General features: G+C 36.1%; 1 protein-coding gene across 2 annotated transcripts; it reads left to right on the top strand.

The window, feature by feature from the left end:
* SPRYD7 (SPRY domain containing 7) lies at positions 1-25,911 on the top strand. 2 transcript variants are annotated; one of them, XM_074217159.1, is made up of 5 exons: positions 7-367; positions 3,929-4,045; positions 9,768-9,934; positions 14,535-14,637; positions 24,912-25,911. In XM_074217159.1, the coding sequence occupies exons 1-5, from the start codon at positions 262-264 to the stop codon at positions 25,007-25,009; spliced, it is 591 nt and encodes a 196-aa protein (XP_074073260.1). In that variant the 5' UTR covers positions 7-261; the 3' UTR covers positions 25,010-25,911. The 2 variants fall into 2 exon arrangements, with proteins under 2 accessions (XP_074073261.1, XP_074073260.1); XM_074217160.1 differs by lacking the exon at positions 14,535-14,637 and having other exon boundaries at positions 1-367.
* Positions 25,912-27,583: the final 1,672 nt, after the last annotated feature.

Here is a 27,583-nt window from a genome sequence, read left to right as displayed (position 1 = left end):
CTCGTCGCCGCGGCGCGCGCGGCTCGCCCATTCCGAAGCGGCCGCCGCGGGAGGCCGAGCCTGCGCCCCGAGCGTCGCCTGCGCTGCTTCCTCCGAGCCTGCGGAGTCGCTGTGCCGCGGTACGAGGAGGGGTGCCCCCCCCACGGCGACTCGAGGCGGGCGGGGGGCGGCGAGCCCGAGCCTGAAACGCGCGCCCGCCCCGGCTCCGGCGGCCCGGGTGGCGGCCCCGGCCCCGGCCCCGGCAGAGCCGCCCGCGGCGCCATGGCGGCCTCGGTCTTCTGCTGCCTCCGCTGCTGCGGCGACGCCGGATCCGGCCACATCCCGCTGAAGGAGATGCCGGCCGTGCAGCTGGACACGCAGCACATGGGTAAGCAAGGCCGCCGGCGCCCCGCCCCCTCCCGGCCCAGCCTGCCCGGCGGGGGGCTGCTAAGGGCCCGAGAGGTGGCCCTGCCCGGCGCCGCCTGTGATTGGTCACGGAGCGGGGGCGCCCCGGGCACCGGCCCGCGCCCGGGCACCCGCCCGCGCCCGGGCCGCCTCGCTTGTGAGGGTCGGAGGAGGGAAAGTGGGATACATAATGTCAGAACGGAAGCCGTGGCCCCGACCCGAGGGCTTCGGCTTGTCCGCTTGCAACCCGTCTCTCCACACCTTTCGATTTAATTCGCCCATTTATTTTTTATTTTTTATTTATTTTTGGCTTTTTGCGAGGCAAATGGGGTTCAGTGGCTTGCCCGAGGCCACACAGCTGGGTATAACTCTCCCATCCTTAAACTCCACCTTCTTCCTCTTTCTCCTAATCCCCTCTTTGACGTGTCACCTAGCTGCTGTGGCAGTTGTGTCTCTAGACCCCATCCCTCAAGTTCAGCTCTTTGCTATCTTTCGACATGATTAAGTAGTTGATCCACTATCACTAATCCAAATATAATTATTTTTATGTAAATTTAATACATACATTTCAGCATCTTATATAGATCTACATATCTATAGGAACTATCTGGCTATCTGAAATTAAACATTACAAAAACAACTAATCTTTCTGCTACTCTCCCAGTCTTGATGATAGTCTTTTCTACTCCACCCCACTCTCCCTACACACAAGAAGCACTTTTAAATATTTGATGATTTTGCCACTGGAACATCAATGTTAACATTCCCAAAGTTTGTGCTTGGGATATATATAAAGAGAGGAGACCGTGTTGAAGTAAGATCTTTTTCTACTTCAAGGGAAGAAATCCTATAAAATGAAGTCCATGTTGGATCTATGTTAGCCCATTTCTTTTTTTTTATAAAGATTTTATTTATTTTGAGTTTTACAATTCCCCCCCCATCTTATTTTCCCCTCACAGAAGGCAATTTGTCAGTCTTTACATTGTTTCCATGGTATATATTGATCCAAATGGAGTGTTATGAGAGAGAAATCATATCCTTAAGGAAGAAACATCAAGTATCAGAGAAAGCAAGATCAGACAATAAGATAGCAGTTTTTTTTTTCTAAATTAAAGGTAATAGTCCTTGGTCTTTGTTCAAACTCCACAGTTGTTTCTCTGGTAACAGATGATATTCTCCATTGCAAATAGCCCCAAATTGTCCTTGATTGTTGCACTGATGGAATGAGCAAGTCCATCAAGGTTGATCATTGCCCCATGTTGTTCTTAGGGTGTAGTGTTTTTCTGGCTTTGTTCACCTTACTCAGCTTCAGTTCATCCAAATCCCTCCAGGCTTCCCTGAATTCCCATCCTTCCAGGTTTCTTTTTGTTTTGTTTTTTGTTTTTTAGGTTTTTGCAAGGCAAATGGGGTTAAGTGGCTTGCCCAAGGCCACACAGGTCATTATTAAGTGTCTGAGACCAAATTTGAACCCAGGTACTCTTGACTCCAGGGCCAGTGCTTTACCCACTGTGCCACCTAGCCACCCCACTCCTGGTTTCTTTTTTTTTTTCTTTTTTTCCCTCCTGGTTTCTAATAGAACAATAGTGTTCCATAGCTTTTTCTTTTTAGGTATTATTTTAAATGTCCTTATAACATCCCATAAGGGGAGGGGAAGGTAAGTGAGATACTCATTTGAAACAAGAAATGTTTAGAATAATCAGATGTTATTGGAGAAAGAATTTGTCATTGATACTGGAATTGTAAAAATTTTTATTGGAAACAGTAGGTGATAATCTCTAGTAAACACTATTCTTAGTTTTGTATAATTTAAAAGAGTAGTACCTCTACTTGCACCATCCCATTCATTTTTGTTGAAACATTGTGTATCCATTGGTATCCATGAAGTATAAGGAGAACTAGAAGGAGGACCAACCTCAGCCTGATGAGTCCGGCGGATCTCCAGGAGGATTGGACAAAACTTCATAGGATACAAAGGCCTGCATCCATTTGGATCCCATATCATTAGAGGGGAAAACACCCACATAGATGACATCACAGTTCCAAATATCTAAGTATTCATACGTTGATTGATGTAAGAGATAAAAGAGATTTTTTTAAAGTTTTTTTTTTGTAAGGCAAATGGGGGGTTAAGTGGTTTGCCCAAGGCCACACAGCTAGGTAATTATTAATAAAAGAGATTTTAGCAATCTAAAATTATCTAACCATTGAAAAATGTAATCCTAAGAATGTTACTCACTAGAAATTGAATAGCAGCTGTTGTTTCTAGTAATAATGATACATTCCCAATATCCTTGACAAATTGTCTCATAAATATATCAAATCCTCCTGCCCCAAAATTTTACTGATAAGGAAATGAGTCTATAGAGGACAAGTAACTTATCCAGGGTAAAGCAAGGTAGTAGTTACAGAAGCAAGATTTGAACTCAGATCCTCTGACTTCCAGTTCATTATTTCCATTATCTCACCTTGCCTCTCTAATGACTCAGAGATCAATCTATTTTGGTCATTTAGCCCTGTTCCCTAACTTGCCCTATGTTTTTCTGGAGGACTCATATCAAGAATTAACATGTCCAAATCTTATTAAGCTAGTGATAATGTAATGCTATTATTAATCCCAAATTGTGGGAACATTCCATGGACATTGAGTGTCAACCTTTTTTTTATTCTTACAATTAGTAGCATCACATTTTATTTTTAGGTTTTTGCAAGGCAGATGGGGTTAAGTGGCTTGCCCAAAGGCCACACAGCTAAAGTGTCTGAGATCAGATTTGAACCCAGGTACTCCTGACTCCAGGGCCCATGCTTTATCCACTAGGCCACCTAGCTGCCCATAGCATCACATTTTTAAAAATACATTATCATACCTTTTTTCAGTTGTCTGATTCCCAGATACACATGCTTTTCTCAAACAGGATTTAAAGAATTGAAGTAGTTTTTACAATGGTAGAAGGTTCATCATCAAAATTTAATGTTTCCCAAATCAATTTTCAACAAAACATAATTTAAGCTAAAGTATGTATTTTAAAAGAGCAGAGTACATTTAATGGTTGAATTGCCAGGATGTTCATTCAGCTGCTCATTTGCAATATTTTGTAATTAACAGCTAGTAAGGAAAATTTGCAAAGTTCTATGATTATCTTTCTTTGACTGTTTAGTGGTTTAGAAACACAGATGTCTAAAGCATATTTGTCTCTAAACTATACAGTATAGCTATTAACAACATATGCCTACCATTTTTTTAAGTTACATGTCTTAATTTAAATTATTTATGTGGTCGTTGACAACTGGTTATATAGATTACTTTTACTCCAGAAGATTTTATAAGCATTAAATAAAATTTAGAGAGAATCTCATTTATTTTATGTGATCAGAATTAAATAATATCTTGTTTTCTATCAACAGATGATTACTGTATTAAAGTTTAAGTGGCTATATTTTCTAGCTTTACAAAATATTATAGAATTATTCTAATGACTGATTGAAATGGAAAGCATAGAAAAGTACAATGTTTTAAAATATCTAACGAATTTGTATTTTTATTTAGGAACAGATGTTGTCATTGTCAAAAATGGAAGAAGGATATGTGGGACAGGAGGTTGTTTGGCCAATGCACCTCTGCATCAGAACAAAAGTTACTTTGAATTCAAAATCCAGTCCACAGGTTGGTTAATTCTATGAAAAATCCTAAATATTGAAAACAGTTATCAATATAGGCAGTAGAAGATTTTTGGAGGCTGTAAGAATGAATACTTTGGATCATTTTCTTTGATTAAGAACATGGTAAAGGAAAGTAATATTAGGTTTACAAATTCTTTCCCCACAACCTTAGTGCATGAAATATTCCTATGCTGTAATGTCAGTTTTGCCCCTGAATAAAATGACTCTCATATGGGATTTTACTTGCAACGCTTTTGTAAAAATACCCAAAAATTCAGTTTAAAATTATGACAGAATCTTGAAAATTTCAATTCATGTCTCAGTCTGGGGTGCATTTTTTAAATTTCTGACTACTTTTATGTAATTTTCATTATTGCTACAATGACTTTAAATAGTATTGTACTTGGAGAAGAGCAGCATGATTAATATTTTTCTATTCCTCTTTATATTTTCTTTAACCTCTCATATATTTAAATTAGATTTTTGATCACATACCGCATAATTCTGCTCTGAGTCACAGATTATGTACATATAGACAGTATTTGTGTATGTTTGTTTTCAAAAGTTACTTTAAAACATAGGATTCTTTTTTAAATTTATTTTAAAAAATATTAAATGTTTTATTTTTCCAATTAACATGTAAAAACAATTTTTAATATTTGTTTTTGAAAAATTTTGAGTTCTAAACTCTCCCTCTCTCCCAAACAGCCTCATTTAAATGACAAGTAATTTGATTGTAAATTGATATCAGTTAGACATGAATAGTCATGCAAAATATATTTCCCTATTAGTCATGTTGTGAGAGAAAATATAAACCAAAAAAACCCAAATAAAAACACAAAACTAAAGCAAAAAACATATGCTTTGATCTGAATTCAAACTCTGTAAATTCTTTCTCTGAGGTGAAGTATTGGAATTATCTGAGGTCTTTGTATTGCTGGGAGTAGATAAGTCTTTTATACTTGACCTTTGTACAATATTCCTATTACTGTAGACTCTTTTGGTTCTATTCACTTCACATTGAATCATTTCATATAAGTCTTTCCAGGTTTTTCCTCATAGCATCCTGTTCATTATTATAGCACAGCAGTATTCCTAAACAATCACATATCAAAACTTGTTCACTCATTCCTGAGTTGATGGCCATCACCTCAATTTCCAGTTCTTTACCACTACAAAAAGAGCTATAATAAATATTTTTGTACGTATACATCTTCTTCCTTTATAAAAAATTTTATCTTTTCATTTTTTGGAATACAGTCCCTTGCTGGATCAGAGGGTGTGCATAGTTTTATATCCCCTTTAACCTAGTCCTGAATTGCTCTCCAGAATGACTTAAAACAGTTCTCAACTTCACCAGCAGTGCTTTAGTATTGCAATAAAATATGGAATTCTTGTATGAAATCTAGATTTAATCTCTTATTTATTTTGTCAGTTAGCTATCTTTTCCAAAATGCCTTTTTACCTCCCTGCTTCTCTTTTAATTAAATTCATTTTTGCTTTTGCTTTGTCTGATTTGTTGTGATTGCCACCCTGATTTTTTTTTAAACTTCTGCTGAACTAAAATAGATTGTGTTGTATGTAGCCCCTTATTTTAACTCTCTATGTGTCTTTCTATCTTAAGTATTTTTGGAAACAATATATTGTAGGATTCTGGTTTTTGATCTACTCTGCTGTCCACCTCTGTTTATGGGTGAGTTCATCCCATTCACATTTCACAATTATGATTACTAACTTCTTATTTTTCCCTGTTTATGCTTCTCTTTCTCCCTTTGCCCTGTCTTTTCTCAAAAGTATTTTTGCTTCTGACCATTGTCTTACCCAATTTACCCTCCCTTCTATCAGTTCACCTCTTTTCCTCCTTCTCTGAAGGGTAAGATATAATTCTCAATCTGAGTGTGAGTTTATATAATATTGCCTCTTTTGGATAATTCCAGTGGGAGTAAGCTTCAAACCTTGTTCCTCTACCCTGTCTTCTCTTCCACTGTAAAAGCTTCTTTTATGTGCAATAATTAACCTTATTGTATCTCTCTTCCCCCTTTTCCCAGTGTATGCCTCATTTTCACCTCTTGATTTTGTTGTTTTGTATTCCATCTTATTAAAGTCAAGTCACATCTGTACTCTCTGTTTACATGTACTCCTAACTTCCCTAATAATGTTGAAGTTCTTAGGAGTTGCACATATCATCTTCTCATAAGGAATATAAGCATTTTAACCTTTTACTGGGTAAGTGATTCTTGGTTGTCATCCTAGCTTCTTTGTCTTCCAGAAGATCATATTGCAAGCCCTCTGCTTCTTTAATATAGAAGCTGCTAAATTATGTTATCCTGACTCTGGCTCCACAATATTTGAATTATTTTTTTCCTGGCTGCTGACCATATTTTCTCTTTGACCTAGGAACTGTGGAATTTGGCTATCATATTACAGGGAATTTTCATTTTGGTATCTTTTTCAGGAAGTGATTTCAATTCTATTTTACGCTCTGGTTTTGGGATATCAGGGCAGTTTTCTTTGACAGTTTTTTGAAAGATAATTTCTGGGTGCTTTTTTTTTATCATGACTTTCAGATAATTTTTTTTTTGGTGTTTTGCAAGGCAAACGGGGTTAAGTGGCTTGCCCAAAGCCACACAGCTAGGTAATTATTAAGTGTCATTAAGTGTCTGAGACCAGATTTGAACCCAGGTACTCCTGACTCCAGGGCCAGTGCTTTATCCACTGCGCCACCTAGCTGCCTCTCAGATAATTTCTTAAAATTATTTTTCCTCAATTTATTCTCCAGGTTAGTTTGTTTTTACAGTGGGATATTTTCTTCTATTTTTCATTTTTTTCAATTTTTTTTATATTGTTCTTTGGTGTTTCATAGAATTCTTAGCTTCCAGTTACCCAAGTCTGCAGTGTTTTTTTTTTTAGGTTTTTGCAAGGCAAATGGGGTTAAGTGGTTTGCCCAAGGCCATAAAGCTAGGTAATTATTAAGTGTCTGAGACCGGATTTGAACTCAGGTACTCCTGACTCCAGGGCGGGTGCTTTACCCACTGCCACCTAGCCTCCCCCCAATTTTACTTTTTAAAGTTCTTTTCCTCAGTAAATTTTTGTACCTCTTTTACCATGCAACCAATTTTGTTTTTTAAGTTATTTTCCTCAGTATTTTTGTTCTTGGCTTTTCATAATTTTTTTTCATCACTCTCATTTCTTTTCCAAGGTTTTCCTGTATCTCTCTTATTTGATTTTAAAATTCCTTTTTTGAAAACTCAGGAATTCTTTTTGGACCATGACCAATTTAGAGTTTTCTTTGAGACTTTTCATGTAGCCATTTTGACTTTATTATTTTCTTTTGAGTTTGTGTCTTGGTCTTTGTTGTCATCATAATAACTTTCTTTGGTCAGGTTCTTCTTTAGTTTTTTTTGCTCAATTTTCCAGCCTATTTCTTGACTTTGAGCTTTGTTTTTTTTTTTTATTGATTTTTTTAGTTTTTTTGCAAGGCAATGGGGTTAAGTGGCTTGCCCAAGGCCACACAGCTAGGTTATTATTAAGTGTCTGAGGCCAGATTTGAACTCAGGTACTCCTGACTCCAGGGCTAGTGCTCTATCCACTGTGCCACCTAGCTGCCCCTGAACTTTATATTAAAGTTGGACTCTGTTCCTAGGGTAGAAGGGGCAATATCCCAAATTTAAGATTTTTATGCTGCTGTTTTCAGCTCTATTTTTTTTTAAAATTTTTCAAGTTAGTATGATCACTACTTTTCTGTCCAGTGCTTTGATCTGTGAGCATTAACACGTCTTCTTTACTACCTTGGGGTAGAAAAGGGTCTTCACTCTTGGTAGATCTCAGCTTAGGACAGTGATCTGGAAGAAGGTAGGGGCAATGTACCTGCACCCCATGGCAGCAAGGGTCCTCTGTAATCTCCTTCTGACCAGTTGTCAGACCCTCTTATTGTCTGTGAGTTGAAGGCTCTGGCGTTCGGTTGCTCTAGGGCCTACTGCTGGTGGGGGATGGGGTTAAGTAGCCAGGACTGGACTGTAAGAGAGACAGACCTATCCTGCTGACTTTCTGGGTTGTCTTGTGCTGGAACATTGTTTCACCCAGTCCTGTTTTTGGTTCTGCCACTCGGAATTCGTTTTGAGGTATTATTTTAAAGCTGTTTAGAGGGGAATTTGGGAGAGCTCAGGCTATCTTGGCTCCACAGAGCCTTGAACCAAGACTTATTTTGAAAACATTCAATATGTATTTGAATATCATATAACTGATAAGACATTTTAAAACTCAGTTACATTCAAAGTATTAGGTACAATTCTAAGCCATATAAACTTAGTCATTCTTTTTCCTGCTGGTATAACAATACTTATTTCAGTATTCTAAGCTTGTGTGGTTTTGTTCACTGAGTGCTCTGCCCCACCACCGGTGTAACACTGCCACATCACTCTTTGTGAATTGCTGTGGCTGTAGAAAACCTGCCTCTTTTCTGACCTAGCCAACCTCTCCAAAGTGAGATTGCTTCATAGATTGTAGACATAGGATCCTTTGCTGGCCTTGCCATTTGGCAGACCCTGCTAAGAAAGCTTGTGCTTAACGTTCAAGAATTCAGTTATTTCTCTGATGCCATGAAGCATTGGGGTCAGGTTTCAGTATTTGTTACTGTTTATAGTAGGAGAAGGGGATACACAGGGGAAACTGAGGATCAGAGGGGATAGAACTTGAAACAATTGCAGGATTTTTTTTGTTGGTCTGTATTTGGTTCTTTATACCTAATAGACCACTGGTTCTGAATCTGTTGACCATGGAGCCTGATGAGATTCTCAGGATTATTATGAAGAATTTTCAAATCCTAAGCACTATCTTTTGTTTTAACTTAAGTTTTCAGTGATATAGTTTAATTTTAGATCCAATTCATTTCACAGAAAGTTATCTCTGGTTTAAAAAAGAGGAAAAGAAAAAGTTTAACAAAACTGTCCATATTATGTGCAGTATTTGACATTAATGGTCCCATACCTTTACAAAGAAAGGAGTTTTACATTCTTTCATTTTGTTCTTTAGATGTTAAGTTTTTTGGTCATTATAAATTCCCAACATTATTTAAAATATTTTGTTGATTTTGCATTTGCATTATTATATTCATTGACTCATTCTATACATTGTTTCCCTACTTCTATCCTCGTTTCAGTTAATATAACTCTTTCTGTGCTTCTCAGTATTCATAACTTCTTATAGTTCAGTACTATTCTAGCATATTTATATGCCAAAAAACTTTTTAATCAATGGACATTCACTTTGCTACCACAAAAGTTAAGCAACATAATTTTGATCTTTATTTAACTTTTTTTTTTAAGTTTTTGCAAGGCAAATGGGGTTAAGTAGCTTGCCCAAGGCCACACAGCTAGGTAATTATTAAGTGTCTGAGACCGGATTTGAACTCAGGTACTCCTGACTCCAGGGCCGGTGCACTATCCACTGCGCCACCTAGCTGCCCCAATTTAACTCTTAATATTATATGTAGTATAGATTAAGGTACTATCATGGAAGTCTGCAAAATTACTTTAAACTGAAAGCTTGAAAACCATTATCTTCAACCATAAAACAAGAATTTTTTTCTGAATATTCTTTTAATGAGTAGATTTATTGGTACTTGAGATTTATTGAGATAACATAGTTTAATTTTTCATGATATTATTTCTTTTAAAAAGAGTACACCTGAAAATATCATTGCATCATTTCCAATATTATATTCTTAGGGATTTGGGGTATTGGAGTTGCAACTCAGAAAGTTAATTTGAATCAGATTCCACTTGGCCGAGATGTACATAGCCTTGTGATGAGGAATGATGGAGCTCTCTACCACAACAATGAGGAAAAGAATAGGTTGCCAGCAAACAATCTGCCACAGGAGGGAGATGTAGTGGTGAGTTTACTTATGAAATTTGTTTTCAAAATAATTCTATTTGGATTACTCTTTTAGGTTGTTCTTATTTTTAACCTGAGGAGATATTTGAATACCAATTTTCAGTGATAGGGGCTTGCAACCCATGGCACTTGTACCAAAAATAGTAATGTACTGTTTGCTCTTATCATTCTTAGCTTCCTGTAGCCTTTAAGATTACTTCTGACCATGAGTCACTGGCACAAATTGCTCTCTGTTTGGGAACATCAGTGGTGGGTTGTGACATGTATTAAATAGCCATATCTATCTCTGGCATTCTTAAAGGAAAGAAGGAAAACATTGCTGTAAGATTTTTTTTTTTTTTTTTTTTTTTTTTTTTGGTTTTTGCAGGGTAGTAAGGTTAAGTGACTTTGCCCAAGGTCACACAACTAGGTTATTATTAAGTGTCTGGGTCAAATTTGAACTCAGGTCCTTCTGACTCCAGGGTCAGTGCTCTATCCACTGTGTCACCTAGCTACCCACCATAAGATTTTACAAAGGTTGCTGACCCATGTGTTAAGGTGTCATCACAAGTACTTCTGAGACCTGGGAACTTGTTTAAGAAATATTTATATGATTTTGCTTAATTTATATGTATAAGATTTTATTTAACTTGCTTAATTACCATCTTTTAGAGAATCATGCCAAACCAGTATTTGTGGGATGAAAATGCTCTTCATCAAATGTTCAGAATTGTGTAAAGACAGAATTGTAAATTCAAAACTTGACTGTTTTGCCACTTTTTTGTTGAAAATACAAATCCAACTGTTTTCTTCTCTTCAATATTTGGCATAGACTTTTATAGTTTGAAGCTATTAGGAGAATAAGTCCTAGAGCAAAGACCCCTGTTTAGGAAAGATTTAAGGACCCTCTCCCCCTCATTTTGTGTTGTATTAAAGTCATAAATATTAGCTTGATAGAAACATTTAGTAAACTAGCAAAATTTATAGCAAAGATAGCAAAGGTAAAGTAAATCTAAGAAGGTATCCAAAAAAACCCAAAGCATATTTAGAATAGATGCTGTTTCCTCCATTTTGCTGTTAATTAAAAGTTGTTTTTAAGTCTTGTAAAGATTTGGACTTTTTTTTAAAGAACAAAAGATGGAGAAATGATTTTTTAAAAAAAAGAGATGGAAGGTTTTAACTCTTTCTAAATACCTACTTTCCCCAATTTTCCCATTTAACTGTTATACAGTAATTGGTTCTGTGTTTGGGTTTCATTTATTTAGATTATTGCCAGATGTCCACAGCATGGAACATCCTTTCTCAATTGGTTATTTTTTAGGAGACAATCTTGAAGTTAAATGGATAATGTCAACCTGTTTAGACTACAAAGATGAAGTTAAAACATAAGAAAAGATAATAAGTAACAAATGTTTTTCTTTGTTGACTCATTGAACCTCATCCTTAACTTAGTCTTGCCTCCTGTCTTTTACTCCTTTGCCATGAAAGTCAAGTTCTGAAATTGTGCTGACTGATCTCACAGGCTGCCAGATTTAACCAACCATTAGTGAGCTAGTCAACATGATCAAATCAGACCTTGAGCTTTTATGCCAGCTTGGATAAAAGGAGGGCCAATGAAGATGAAGTTTTGAAGGGTCAAGGAATTAGACAAGTAAAACATTTGTTTCTTGTTATCCTTCCATGTTATAGTAACTTCATCTTCATAACCTAAACGTTTGTAATAGCTAAGAACAAATTTTACCAAATTGCCAACAGTAGCATAGGAAAAGTAGAATGGATTGCAGGCCAGAAAAACATTTTCATATGTAGAGAATGTTTTAGCTTATATATTTTGTTCTGCATCTAGTTCAAAAAAGCTGAGCCTTCTGTATCTGATCAAATGAATTTCAGAAATTTATTTTGACAGGGTTCAATCCTTAAGAACTCTGCTAAAGACCCTCAAAGTGAAATTCCTGTGGCTCATATAAGTTCTATTCTAAAAATACTTTTTCAGGTTCAGGTTGGAGAATTTTTATTTATAATGTGCATTTAGGTAAATTTTTCACCAAGACTTTCTATGTAATTGATGATAAATCTAGGGCATAGGGAGTGGAGCTGTTTTTTTTTGTCAGTGATATCAGTCATAATGCTTACAGAGAGAGAACTTAGATAATCATAGAGGTTTTGTTTTTATGTTGAGAGGAAGTGTAAGAGAATAAATGCTTGTTAATTGAAAAAACTAATTTTTTAAAAAAAGAATTAGCTTAGACTCAAGTAGTTTCTCATGTCCATATCCCCTTTTTTTCTTTGGAGGGCCAATGAAAATGAAGTTGTAGTATGTGCTCTCACTTTATAAATTTGGGTTTGTGAGACTAGATTCTATTTATTTCCTCTTAGTTCCTTTACTTACACTTAGGCAGTGCTGCCACCATGTGGGTAGTAGTATTTTGGGCCTCATTCTAAACAGCTAGGCTTCTTGTAGATGTAAAAAGATTAGTATACTTTTCCATTCAATTATGCTTTTTATATAAAAATAGAATTCTTTAATAAAAATAAGTCAAATGTGACTGGGAATCACTAATTATTACTACTAAGTACATTTAAATAGGTTATTTACAATATAGAGCAAAATTTAATATATTCTCAATTAAATATACTTTATACATTTAACTATATTTTACACTAAGTAGTCATTACTTACTCTAAGATTTGAATCTCTTCATTTGGAATTAGATTCCAAAAGCAAATTCCAGGGTTGCCATAAACCACAGGCCAATTTTTCTTTGGCTACTAGTCCTTGGTATATGGTCTGGATTAGGCAGAAGGTAGGCAGGGTCATGGCATCAGCTCCTGGTGTTAGAGGGCACCCTCCATAAGACTTCCCTTTAGGCAGCCCTATAAGACAACTGATGGTATATAATTTGGAGAGAAAAGCTATGAGGCTCCAATGGTGAGGATTCTTTTTCCTGATTTTGCCATGCAGATTTCTTTTCTTGCCCTGACTCCCATCTGGTATTTATGCTCTGAAGACAGGTGATCTTTTATCAGTTTCCTCTTTTCTCCAGAGCAGATTGGAGACCATAATTCTTACTTTGAAAAGAACCATCTCTTCCTTGCAACTACAAGAAATTCATACTAATGAGAACATAACTTGTAAAACTTTTAATAAAAGAGGGAATTTAAAGGAAGCAATAGAATTTTTAGAAAGCTAAGACTTTTTTCAAAAAAAATATTCAATCTACATTTATCATCGAGTCACAAAAATATTCTTTTTATGTGCATCATTTGAAATAAATTTACTTAAGACAAAAATACTTTTTAGTCACTCCTATGATTATAGTTTTTTTTGGAAACAAGGTTTAAGATAAAGTTTAATTTTTTTCCTTTATCTTCTAGGATATTCCTGCTTTTTTCTCTTTTTATAAATTTGCTTTGAACTACATAAGCTTTATGGTATATATCTGTCCTTTTTGAAACTACTATTAATTTCAAAAGGCCTGAGTTGAAATCCTTGTTCTTATACAACCTATTTGGATGACTCTGGTCATTTCCCTTGGCCTCAGTTTCCTTATCCAAACTAGTTGGTCTCCAAGATTCCTTCCAGTTCTAAAACTGTGATCCCATGTTCATAATTTAATTTATTTTTACATGATAGCCTTAACATTTACAGGATACTTTATCCATGATAGTTTTATGAGGAAAGTTGTACAATTATTATCAACCAAATTCTATATATGAGAAAATTGTGTTAGTGACTTGCCTTAGGCTACACAGGCAGGAAATGTCTGATGTTGAGTTTTAGCTCCTGTTTTCCTTAGCTCTTTTTTAAAAATTTATTTTTAATTTTTATTTTTTATTTAAGGCATTGGAGTTAAATGACTTGTCCAAGGTCACACAGCTAGGTAATAAGTGTCTGAGTTCACATTTGAACTCAGGACTGCCTCCAGTACTGGTCCTTCATCTATTGCACTACCCAGCTGCCCCTCCCTTGGCTCTTAATGTCTTTTAGTTTCTACTATACCATGCTGCCTCTAAACGAAAAGAAACATCAATATGGATACAAGTATAAACAATTAAGGAGCATTTATCATACTTTGAAAATATTATGAGGTGATGGTGATGACAGCCACAATGAGTATTATCCACTGTAAGTCAGTTTTTATGCAAGGAAAGCAATAATTTTCAACTTGAATTAAAAAAAGATCTCTCTACTTGTTTATTCCTTATATGTCATTTGTAAGAGTACAAAATTCACAATATTTAGCCACTTTATTACAATCTAAACTATGGGTATTTGAAACTCATTATGATTATTTTGTGTTTTAAACCACTTTTAGTGTAATCACACTTTTTTTTCAAGAAGCTAACTTTATTCTCAGGCTTTTCAGTCATATACCTTCTGATCATGTGACTTTTTCTTGCCTGGTTTTTATATTTTTGTGCCTTCCTCCAACAAAGAATCTGGTGTGTTTTCAGAAGATGCATTTTTTTTTGATGATGATGATGATGATGATGATGATGATGATGATGATGATGATGGGAAAATACATCCTACCATTTTCAACTTGATTATAAAGGATATACATGTTAGATCTAGTGTGTATTTAAAAAAACTTTAAAATTTCTATTTTATTCCCTAGGGTATTACATATGACCATGTAGAATTAAATGTTTATTTGAATGGAAAGAATATGCACTGTCCAGCATCAGGTATACGAGGGACAGTGTATCCTGTTGTATATGGTAAGCTTTTTAAAAATCTAAATTTTCATTCAGCTTTTTTTCTCATCATTATTATTGTTGTTCAGTTGTTTGAATCATGTCCAGTTCTTCCTGATCCCATATGGGGTTTCCTTGGTAAAGATACAGGAGTAGTTTGCCATTTCCATCTCCAACTCGTTTTATAGATGAGAATGCTGAGGCATTCAGAGTAAAATGATGTGCCCCAGGCCACACAGTGTCAGAGGCCAGATTTGAACTTAGTGACTCCAGGCCCAGTCTTCTGTCTACTGTACCATCCATCTGCCCTTTTTGTTCAGTATTTGTATTAGTTTTCTTAACAGTTGTATTTAATATGTATAATTTGTGTAGAGTATTTAGTATAACATCTTGATAAGCATTTAAAAGGATTTAATTTTTCTAATTCATTTTCTCTGTAGATTAAAAATAATCCTTACACATTATTTGCAAAGGACAATAATTTTACTTAAATTTATAATAATCAGATCCCTCTATATAATGCCTCATAATCTTGCCTTACTTTTAAAATTTAAAGGCATTTTATTAAATTATTAGGAAGAACACTACAGTCATTTAGAAGAACCCAGCATAGAACATTTGCACAATAACTTGAGGTCTGTTACTAACAAAAGATTTTTTTTTTTTTTGGAACTGGGAGTGGGACTTTATTACATAGACAAGACTGTAATGACCAATAGTCATAAATAAATACAAGGTATCCCCAAAATCTTAATGCTTGAACATCTCTTAAGATTTTTAGGATACTCTGTATATAAATCTTTTTTGGAGAAACTAAGAAACTGAATGTTTTTTGTTCTATAGCTTGAATTCTTGGTTCACTCCCATAGATTATGAAGTGACAGGCAGTGGTGAATTAGGAGATAGAATTCACTATTTCTACAAGGGTGACTATCCCTGTCCTATCTGTGGTTTTCTTATCTGGACTTGATGCCTGCAGGAACATTATCATCAGTCCAGACATTTATGGTCCTTCCATTGATTTTTATTTTCTTCTCCCTCCCCCTTTTCCCTTCCCCCTCCAATTCTCTTCTCATTCCTCTCCCCTTATCCCTCAGTCATTCTCTCTCTTTCTTCCTCCTTTCCTCCTTCTCCCTCTCCCTCTCCTTCTTACCTATGCTGGTAGTGGCACAGAAGAGAAGTGAAAAAAAAGGCCCCTAAGGATGCTGTAAAATACTTTTGCTTTAGAATCCTAACCCCTTTCCTGAAACATGAACCCATCACTAACAAGTGCTCATCTAGCTTCAGCTTTAATCTTCCAGCATCAGGGTGCACACTGTTCTTGAAGCACCCCATTTCAGTTTTAACATCTTTACTGACCTATTCATTCATCCTTGTATTAGGCTGAAATCTTCCTCCCTGTAGGTCTATTCATTAGCCCTCATTCTTTCTTCTGAGGCAGAAACAGTTAAGTCTAAGTTCCTTTTCTTTGTGGTAACCCTTAAAATATTCCCAAATACAAATACAACTGATCCTATACCCATAAAAGGAATGCCATTATGATCAAAACTAGTAGTCAAGTCTGTACTTGGAGACTTACAATGAGAGGAACTTGCTGCCTCCCAAGGCAGACCATTTTACTGTTGAATGGCTCTAATTGTTATGTAATTGTTAGACTTCAAGCCTAAAATTTGCCTCTTTGAAATTTCCACAATTTTCCTATTATTGCCCTCTGAGGCCACATAGAACTGTCATCTTTTTTTCACAAGACAACTTTAAATAATCGAGGATGGTTATTTTCTGTGTTTCTAACCCTCCAGGTTAGGTGAAATATCCCCACTTCTTTCCATCTTTCCATCTGCCATGGACTTAACTAATTCTGGCTGTTACCTCTGGAAACAAAATAAGGGTAATAAGGAATTGAACAGCTCTACCTTTTCTCTTTTGTTATGTTAGCATACCAAATATCAGACTTGTCCCTTCTGATCCTCTTCTTTATCCATTGTTGCTTAAAAACAGAAAACTCGTCCTTTCATTATCTTTATCTTTTCCCACCAAGTTTCAGTTCATTCTGAGCCATGTCATTTATAATTTTATAACTTCATCCTCTGTTATCTCCTCTAACTTTTATCTGATGCATATATTTTTTAAAAATCTATTTTAGGGGGCAGCTAGGTGGCACAGTGGATAGAACACCAGCCCTGGAGTCAGGAGTACCTGAGTTCAAATCCGGCCTCAGACACTTAATAATTGCCTAGCTGTGTGGCCTTGGGCAAGCCACTTAACCCCATTGCCTTGCAAAAAATAAAAAATCTATTTTGGTAGATGAGTTTTCTATGCATGTATATTTGTATCTTCAGACCACTCCCATTTTTCCTCTTCATAATTGTTTCACGTTGTGTCTTCAAAATTTCATTCTTGAACATTACCCATCCCTAGACTAATTTCTCTTGTAGAATTTTAATCCATTTAGTTTCTGTTCTTCCTCTGAACTTATGAAATCCATTTCCCCAAAATGTTGAGTGTTTATAGACTATCCTTGACTTTTCTCTCCTTTATCATGAACTTTAGGATGGAATGATTACCCTCAAAGTTCTCATTATTTACAGACTAGCAACCACTTCCTCTTTTTAAAATTAGTATCTTTTATTTCCACATTTCTTCAGTTTCTTTCTGTATCATTTCCCCTTCTCCATCCTAGAGGGCCATCTAGTTTGTCCATTTTAGTGAGAATTAGATCCACCTTGTTGCATCCTCTGCTTTTTAAAGGATAAAAGTATATCAATAAAAATAATTTTAGTAGAGAGAGTTTTAGCAGATGTCTGAATAGTTGAAACCTTACTGTACCCCACCCCCATCATGCTTTTATGTTAGGCATGTGATATTTTCTGAACAATTCATTTATTTTTGTCCTGGTAGTCTATAGAATATTATGAAGACAAAATTGCTTGTTTCTCTCTCCATTGAGCTTCACCTAAATGCTCTCCAGCAATTTTCCTCCTTTCTAGTTCTTGGATTTAATTTAATACTCTTTAATATACATTCCAACTATATATTACCCTGGCCTTTTTTCCTGTTTTTTTTTTCTTTTGAATAAGATGCATTTACCCAGAAGCATATGTAGTTCGGTCATGTGTTTCATTCTACTGAATCTCAGGGGAACTTATGAATTCAAATTTTGCTCCTTTAGGGCCTACTTTCTCTTGTTGCATTTCTTGTAACTTTTGAGGCCAAGTGTTTTACTACTGACATATTTCTGGGATTCTTTATCTCTTATGAATTTCTAGATGATCTAACTACTCTTCTCTTGGGTTGTTTGGATAGATTTTCAAGACCCCAGACAGATACATTCTTATCATTCCAACTTGCCATTGGAATCATGTTATTGAATTTTCAGAAATCAATTTCCTTGAAATCTCCATCCTTCTTGAAATAACTTCTCTTCTACAGTTTAAGGCTAAAGTGTCACATTTATTCTGTCTCTGAGTTATTAGTGAATGATATAAATAGATTGTATGGCTATGAGCCTCAGGATTTTTTTTAAAATACCAACCAGGAAAGCTGTCTCTTTGCCTTTTCTTCATTTCTTCCTTCCATTCAGCACTAGGAATGGAGCTCTATTATAGAAACCATAGTCATAAATGGGTAATATTTCATCAATTGAGATTATCATGAAGTTGAAAGAATTGTATCTTGTGGAACTTAAAATATAAATAAGTTTCAAAAAGTTTTAGAAATATGGATTTTAACATTATGGTAGATTAAGTGAACACTCAGAGGACTGAGATTCCTAACCTTTTGAGGATAAAATAATGAGAGAAAATTACCTTGCACTTCATCCCTTCCCCCCTCACAGTCCCTGAATGTTCTTTTGGAGCCATTGACTGCATGAGAATACTGGAATGGACTGTGATATTAATGATGTTTTGTTTCTTTATGGCATTGAAGGGCAGGTCTTAGGGTTACAAGAGTCATAATGACTGTAATTTTGAACTCATAATTCTTGGCTTAGTTATGAAAGCCATCTGATTGAGAAAACCATAAAGTGTATTTTGAGTAAACTGTTTGGATGTTTAGTTTTTTGTGATTGTTTTACAACCCACGATGATAGAGTAGAAGAAGCTCTTGTTTGAGAGTTAGGAAACTTGGGATCTGTTCCACTGATCTTTGGTCTCAGTTTTTTGATATGTAAAATGAAGGAATACAATTTAATGATATTGAAAGTCCTTTCTAGCTTGTCTTCTAAATTTGTATTTAATTTATCTGTCATCATTGTCTTAAATGAAATTACTTCTTATCTCATTAAAGCATGGCCAGCAGTGTTCTATCAGCGATGAAAATAACACTGTTCTGTCCCCCTTTTCCGGATGCTGAGCCTCTTCTACCAACCAATTTCAGCTAGTACAACAGCTTTGCATCATCCATTGTTTTTGCAAGTTATTTGTTATCTCATAAGATGGAAGCTATTTTGAACCCCTTGGACTGATTCCAAGTACTTTTGTCATGGCCAGTTATGAAAAAGAAATGTACAAAAAGGCACAGCAGTGAATATTAATAAACCAAGTTGAAATCAATACCAAGTTCAACCTAATTTTAAAGAATATAGCAGTTTCAGGAAAAGTATATAATGTGCTTTCCATGTGTTGTATGTAAAATTCATAGCATAACTAATGATTTGGGGGTTCACATCCTGTTCTGCCATAATTAGTTGTATAAAACCTTGGACAAGTCACCAAACTTCTCCATAATTCATTTTCCTCTTTGTAAAAATAGGGATATTCCCCCCCTCCCCCCCGCCTCACAGGACTTGTTTTGAGGATCAAATGAAATAGTGTAAATGAAAGTTTGTCAGTGTTTAATGTCTTATTTCATTATATTACATCTGTGTGTGTATAAAATTAATGAAAGTTAATATTATGTAAATGATCATGTTTTTCACTTACTAATAATTGTGGCCTCTATATCCAGATAGCTTGCCTCCTGGGATTTGTCTTTTCCGTGTTTTTTCTCCCTCTTCACTTGGCTGTGTTGTCTGATCCCTAGGTTAGACCTGATCAGTTTTCACTTGGACCATTGCTGTCATCTCCTAACTATTTTTTCCCTCTCATGTGATCATATTCACCATTTCTACATTAAAATTCTTCATCTACAGCTCTGACCAAGTCATTTTCCTACTCAAAAGTCATCAGTTTACTTTAAGTAACATTCAAGTCTTTTTTTTTTAAGGTTTTTTGCAAGGCAAATGGCGGGGGTGGTGGCTTGCCCAAGGCCACACAGCTAGGTAATTATTAAGTGTCTGAGACCGGATTTGAACCCAGGTACTCCTGACTCCAGGGCCAGTGCTTTATCCACTACACCACCTAGCTGCCCCAACATTCAAGTCTTAAAACTACTAGTTGCAACCTAATTTTTCAGCATCATTTCACATGAGACTTTTCTTTTTAGGTTTTTGCAAGGCAATGGGGGTTAAGGTGCCCAAGGCCACACAGCTATTATTAAGTGTCTGAGGCCAGGTTTGAACTCAGGTACTGCTGACTCCAGGGCCAGTGCTCTATCCACTATCCACTGTGCCACCTAGCCCCAAGACTTCTTCACACACCTTGTGCTTTAGTTAATTACTTGTCTACACTGAACACAGTATTTCCCCATATTCTTGCCTTTACTTAACTTCTTTCCTCAGAAATGTCCTTTTTGTTTTTTACCTATTAAATCCTGTTAAATCCCAACTCCTCCATGAAACTAGGTTCCTATCCAGACTTGAAATCTTTACACATGAGGAAGCTCAAGTTGGGTTTTAAAGTATGAGTGGGAATACAGTGGAGGAAAAGGTGGGAAGGGAAGGCAGCATTCCAGACAAGGAGGTATAGAGTGCCAAGTGGATTAAGGGGGAAAAAACTTCACTTATTATGATGGAAAAAAAAGAAGATTGTTAGTAAGCAGGGTTTCACAAAGAATTTTACTTCATTATATTAAATTAGTGTAATCAATTATTTCTCAGCATTCTCATATGAACCTTTTGATTTGAAGAGCAGAGACTTTCTCTGTTAGTAATTTAGTTTATTCTTTTCTCCTGAAAAGAGACTCGGATAGTTGTTTTTTGTCTTAGACATAACTTCTACCCTATGAGTTTCATATGGACTGCCAGGGTTATCTCAGTAGGTGTTTCAGGAGAGAGATATATATCAAATGAAAATCCCTTTGTAAGGACTTTCCTAAAGACAAAGTTTATATTTATATTATTGGTTTTCTGCCTTAGTGCACAGTTTCAGAATTTTTAATCTTAGCTAAAATGGTCATGAATAGACACAGTGTACAGTGGATAGAACTCTGGAATTGAGGTCAGGGAAACCTGGGTTCAGTCCTGCTCAAACTAGCTGTATGACACTGGGCAGGTCATGTAACTGCCTTGGATCTCAGTTTCCCCATTTGTAAAATGAGAGGATTGTGTTCTGTGACCTCTGAAATCCTTAACAACGCTAATTTTGTCCAAGAAACCAAGACTGTTATATGCCTGTGCCACTAAATAAATCATTGGAAACCTGAATTAACAAGTTGGGGAGTAGGGAATCGGTCCCTGAGCATTTAATAAGCGCTGTGCTGTGTTAAAGTGTGAGGTTTTTTTTTTCCTAACAGTTTAATAGCCCATTTATTAGGATAAAAGGAACTTGCATCAAAAAACAATTAAAACTCTGCACATAGACTCCCCAGCTGCCTTATTTTATTTGTTTTCGCAAGGCAATGGAATTAAGTGACTTGCCCAAGGTCACACAGCTAGGTAATTATTAAGTGTCTGAGGTTGGATTTGACTCCACGCTGGTGCTCTATCCCAACTGCTTTTTTTTAGAAGACTTCTTTTAAGAAGACTTCTTTCAATGCTTTGAGTTCAGTACACAGAGAACATGTTCTTCAAGTGAGGGTGATGATGTTTGTCCTTTGTCCTCAAAGACACCATGCCATCAGGGAGGTGACAAGCTTATGAACTGGATTTGAGTGAGGGGAGAGCTGTGTTGAGTCACCAGCCTCACTTCCTCCAGAGTCATCTGGGTCCAGTGGCTGGATATTACATATGTGACCCTAGAAGCCTTTGATTGTTTGCCTCCAGCTTCTCTTTGCAGACTGATTTCCCACAATCCTTTCCCACATTACTGAATGGGGCATTCTGGGCCCTACCTTCGCTTGTGTTCATATGTCTGTGGTGTCTTCCCACCTTCCACCCAGTAAACTTGGTTTCTTAGAAAGCAACTTTTCTGTATTTGTATTCCCCTACTCCTGAAGTAGTGGTGATGGGTGTCCACATGGGCATAGCTACTGTGGTTTACTGACCACTTAATACCTTCATTGCTAGTTAATTATCTGGTATATTAAGTGTGTCAGGTAAAAATGTGTCATAACATAGTTAAGCAAAATTGCATTCTTTTATTAGTTCTGAAGGAACCTTTAATTTTTCATCTTAAAAACACTTTGTTATTACTATATTGTTATATGAAAGAAGACATGTTGTTAAGACCAATTAATGTCTTAAACCCTTCATTGTTAAGTCATGTAAAACAAAGTATTTTTAAAGGTCAATGTTTTCAAGAAACTTCCACACATAGAAATGAAAATAAATCTTCACATGTGGAATCTTAAAGAGATCAGTTAATGATAACTTTGAAATCTGATTTTTTCTTTTGTCATTTTCCTGTTTTGTACTTTTTCTCCACACATTAAAAATGTAGGCCTTGTTAGCCTGTGTGTCCTTAGCAGTGTGATGAAGGGAGGGAAACGTTAGTCATAGGCTCTTAGAATTTCATAGTTGAAACCCTGTTTTGCTGTAGTTTGAATCCAAATGACAGCTATTGATTGAGCACTCACTCTTTGCAGTTCACCAGATGTAGCAGGCTGGGAAGTTAGAGACTGGCACTTCAGTATACTTGCACAGTAAGGAACCCCACCCAAGAAAAACATCCCAGGAGTCCCATGCCCAACCGTAGGTAGGTGGGAAGACAGATGAGAATCCAAGGGAGAATAGGGTGAAGCATTTTTAGAGTATAACAACTAAATTTTCATAATTGTAATTGAGCAAATTCTTGGCAACTTGGAGAAATCAGAGATTTCTGTTTTTAGAAGATCTAAAGCTCATAAAGAAGAATTTTAATTTGGGATACTAGTTGGTTGAATACCATAAGAGGATACTCAAAAAGACAATATAATATAAGTAATGTTTGGGGTAATCTTTAGTATCAGTAGAAAAGGATAATTTGGATATAGTCAAGTAGGCAAGATATATGATGGTAAGAACAGGATCAGAACTGTGGAATTAGAGAAAGGAAGAATCAAAGGTCTATGCTTTGGAATTGAGATTATTCTACCTTCTTTGTTTATAATATTTCACAATCCAAAATCATACTGTCATCAACTAAAGGAAAGAAAAAGATAGCTGGTGGCCCAGTTAAGGATATGTACAGTCAACTACAGATAACCCTTCCACTGGTTTTCTACAAATTGCCTGGTTACATACCCCTTGGGATTTAGTTGCCCCTGTTCTTTAGTTAGGTTTTTCCCTGTCTTGAATTTTGAACAGTGCAACTTCCTGCCAAACTATGTATGTTTAAAGTCCATTTTTCTCCAAGGATTTATTGCTTACTGGTGTCTGATTCAAGAAAATGTCAGGATCAAAGGAAATAAGAATGTTAGAATTAACCACTTTGACTGCTCTTCCAGTTGCTTTTTTTTTTAAATCTCTGGTTTCTTGATCTCTCAGATGAAGCAAAGAAAGTTCCAAGTAGATTATACACTTATTTTTTTTCATACTCATACTTTCCCCATTATCTTGGATAATTAAGAGTAGTATTCATTTTTATGGGATTAACTTAAATCACCTGTACTGTTTGTATTTTTTGCTTTTGTGACATATGATTTAGTACTTCCAAAAAGAGTGGTTTACGTATAATCCTATTCCTATGAGTCTGTTAGATTAGAGCCATAAAGAAAACATTTTAAGAGAGTTTTGGAGCAGTGCTTATCAAGTTAATTTTAGTTATATAAATTTAATGACTAGGTCACTGGAAATAAACATAGTGATATAAAAGTTTCAAATTGTGATCAGAACAGTGAATTTTTATACTTTCTTTAGTAACTAAGCTTACAATTGTTTTTTTTTTCACCAATGTAGGTTTTCAGTGATTTTAAATTCCAAAAATCAGTCCAAAAAGATTTGTCCTTGGAGTGCAAGACTGAGAGCTTAAATTAGATTTCTTGTTGTTTTGGAGAAACATAAAAGTATTTCCATCCAAGAGCTCTTTGTGTTTGTGTAATCAGAAAGTGATTTTTAGATCCAGAATATTTAACTTGATAAGTCAAACCTGACATTGTTCATTTAGAACTAATTTTATATGCAATCACAATGAATAAAATTTTCCTTGCTGTAATTTCTGTTGCTTAGATTGTGTTGGGATTAAGATGACTATTTGGTCTTCTTTTGTCCCTGATAGAAGGCTTCATCTTGTGCTAGAGCTGACATATGCCATTGCCAGTTATGTGAGAAGAACATAAACCCTAGAGTTTTACCAAGGTGGAAAAGCTTTAAGTGAAAGGGTCCAGGGACAAACTCGATTGGGTATGACTCCTATTCCAAGAGATTCATCACCAAATGGCAAGCCACTGCCATTGGTGATGGATTTTTTCTGGCCACAGAAAACCATCCAAGGCATTTATATTTACTTAGATACAAAGATATTATGATCTGATTGTCTAGAAGTACTCATGCCATTGAAATCATGAACTTTTGAAGTAAAATTTTGTGTCATTAGTTTTTTTTGAAGTGCAGGAGTGTCTGGGCTAATAATTTCATTGGCATAGGAAGAATCAAATGAGAAAATTACTACCAGTACATATTGGAAACTGTTCTGCAACTTACTGTCTTACTTGAAGCACTAACCCTACATCATGGGCAGCTAGTTGGCACAGTGGTAGAGTGCCGAATGACCTTGCAATCAGGAGGAATCTAGAAGGACAAGAGTTTTAATCCAGCCTCAGACACTTGACAGGAGTTGGTGATCTTGGGCAAGTCAAGTCACTTAACCCGTTTGCCTTGAAGCCAGGGCCACCTCCAGTTGTCCTGGTCCATTTCTGGGCACTGGACCCAGATAGCTCTGGAGGAGAAAGTGAATTTGGTGACTCAGCTCAAATCCTCTCACTCAAATTCAATTCATAACTTTTGTTTCTTGTTAATAGTCTCATCATTGGAAATACTTTATTTCATAGTTATTTATACCATATTATGCTTAAATTATATTAAGATAATCTATACTAATTTTATATCTTTTTCTTTCCTTTAGTTGATGACAGTGCGATTTTGGATTGTCAGTTCAGTGAGTTTTATCATATTCCTCCAACTGGTTTTGAAAAAATATTATTTGAACAGCAAATCTTCTGAATATACTTGCATTGAAAACTTCTATCCCTAAGCTATTCCCCTGAAACATTTGCTTCCATCTTAATAAAGCCTACCTTGATCCATAGGAAATACATTCTCTGTTTTTAATAAATGTTTATGAAGTTATCTGAAAGACCAATAGGTTAAATACAACAGCAGAATTGTGATTTAAATTACTAGGTTGTGTTTTGTGATGTGAAAAAATATGAATTTTGGATAGTTTGATTCTTATATGTATTAATGGAAATTCACAGACAGTATTAAATGAAAATTTGGATGCTCATGACATTTTGAAATGGAATTTATTTCTTAACATGACACCCATGGCTTAAGTCATAAACATCAAGTTGGTTGTGATTTTATTCATTCTGAAATTTGTACCTTGTTAAAAGAGAAACACTTATCATGTCTGCAGTCCTTTTATCTTCTTTCATAGTGTCCTTTTTGTGTACAGAATGAAGAGTGACAAATATGTAAAATTGAACTGCTAGTTTTTTCCCCCAGCATGTTTATTCAGTATAAAAGTTGCTCTTTTTCACAAATGTTAAATTTATGTTTAATTTGTATGTTTCACTGTATTTACTTTATGTAAGGAATAATAGAATTATATATTTTTAATGATTGTCAAACATTATTATGTTGAATGTGAAAAAAAGGAAAACTGAACACAAGAAATATTTATGAAGACCACCATGCTGTGTTATTCTATTCTCAAAATAATTATGGATTGATCAGTGATGTAGTGTACACTGGCAAAACACAATGTAAAATTACATTTGAACTGTAAATTATAGTATCTTTTTCTGGAATATTTTATTTAAATGTCTTGTTTTTCCTGCAATGAATAATAAAATGAATAATGCTTAAGATGAAATTCAATATTACAGTCTACTATCAAAACATATCTTTTCATTTGTGAGTTATGTATGATGAGCCCAGTTTTTCCCTTATTATACTAGAAGACATTTATTTCAGAGTTCAGTATAGTTTGGTACAGTGGAAGAACACTGAATGAAGTCCAAGGGTGGCCTACATTTAAATTCTGCCTCTGCTACTGATTAGCTAACTAGTTTTGATGAAGTCATTTCATTTTGCTAGTCTACAGTTTCCTCATGTATAACATAAAGAACTCTTAAAACTCCTTGCCCTAATTCTAATCTGATACATTTCTTTTTTTTTATTTTTATTTTTTAAGTTTTTGCAAGGCAATGGGGTTAAGTGGCTTGCCCAAGGCCACATGGCTAGGTAATTATTAAGTGTCTGAGCCCGGATTTGAACTCAGGTACTCCTGACTACAAGGCCAGTGCTCTATCCACTGTGCCACCTAGCTGTCCCCTGATACATTTCTTTTTTTTATTTAATATTTATTCTCATTTTGTACAATTAATGTTATTTTTACATTAGTAAAATATTGTTTAAGAGTAAACGAGACACCCCCCCATAAATATAGACTTGCTTCAGCGATAAAGTAAAGGGGAGAGAAAAAAAATTAAAATAAAAAAAATAGTAATTGTAGGTATGGCCAGGTGGCACAATGGATGGAGCACCAGCCCTGGAGCCACAAGCACCCAAGCCCACATCTGGCCCTGTACACCCAACAATCACCCAGCTGTGTGATGTGCAAGCCACCCAAACCCCACTGCCCTGCAAAAACCAAAAGAAAAGAAAAAAAAAGACCCAAAATAAAATAGTAATAATAGTAGGGGTGGCTGGGTGGTGGACAGAGCATTGGACCTTGAGCCAGGAGCACCCGGGTCCAAATCCAGCTTCAGACACCCAAGGATCCCCCTGCTATGCGGCCCCAGGCAGGCCACCCAGCCCCATTTGCCCTGCACCCCCCCAAAAAAAAACAATAATAAAAAAAATGCTTGAGTCTTTGTTCCAACACTAACAACTCTGTCGTGGGTGGATCACATTCTTTAGGATAAGTCCATGGCAAAAGTTACTTCCATATTTTTCCACTGTTGCCATTGCTGATCGCAACTCCCTCCTTTCTTATTTCTCCACTACCATGTACTATATTTTCTCTCTCCTTTCACTCTGACTCAGCTGTAGGGTAGCTGAGTGGTGCAGCAGACAGATCCCTGGTCCTGGGGCCAACAGGCCCTGAGCCCCCTTACCACCCCTTAGGCCCCAGCATCCACCTGGCCCTGTGGTCCCGGACAGGCCATCCAATCCCAGCCCCTTGCAAGAAGTAAAAAAGAAAGTGTGTTATATCTGACCACTCTTCCCCCATGGTCCATCCTCTCCTCCATCACTCACATCACCCCCCCTTCCCCCTGTCCCACCTCTCCTTCTTACTCCACATGCCTATACCCCATTGAGTATGCCGTTTCCTCTCCTAACCACCTCTGATGAGAGCGAAGTTTCTCTCATTCCCCCTTGCCTCCCCCCCCTTCCATATCATTGCAATAGCTCATTATAATAAAGAAAAATCTTATTATATGAAATATCTTGGCCTATTCCCCCTCTCCTTTTTCTTTCTCCCATTACATTTCCCTTTTTTTTCCTATTGACTCCATTTTTTACACCATATTTTATCTTCGAATTCAGCTTTCTCCTGTGCTTCAACTA

The sequence above is a fragment of the Macrotis lagotis genome, chromosome 1 (assembly GCF_037893015.1).
Source record: "Macrotis lagotis isolate mMagLag1 chromosome 1, bilby.v1.9.chrom.fasta, whole genome shotgun sequence".
Lineage (NCBI taxonomy): Eukaryota > Metazoa > Chordata > Mammalia > Peramelemorphia > Peramelidae > Macrotis > Macrotis lagotis.
Note: the sequence above shows the minus strand (reverse complement) of the source record. Positions and strands in the feature narration are given on the sequence as shown.

Coding starts and splice junctions, on each gene's coding strand:
- SPRYD7 (XM_074217159.1), top strand. CDS start 262: ATGGCGGCCTCGGTCTTCTGCTGCCTCCGCTGCTGCGGCGACGCCGGA. Junction 4,046..9,767: donor ATTCAAAATCCAGTCCACAG/GTTGGTTAATTC, acceptor TTATATTCTTAG/GGATTTGGGGTATTGGAGTT. Junction 14,638..24,911: donor AGTGTATCCTGTTGTATATG/GTAAGCTTTTTA, acceptor TCTTTCCTTTAG/TTGATGACAGTGCGATTTTG.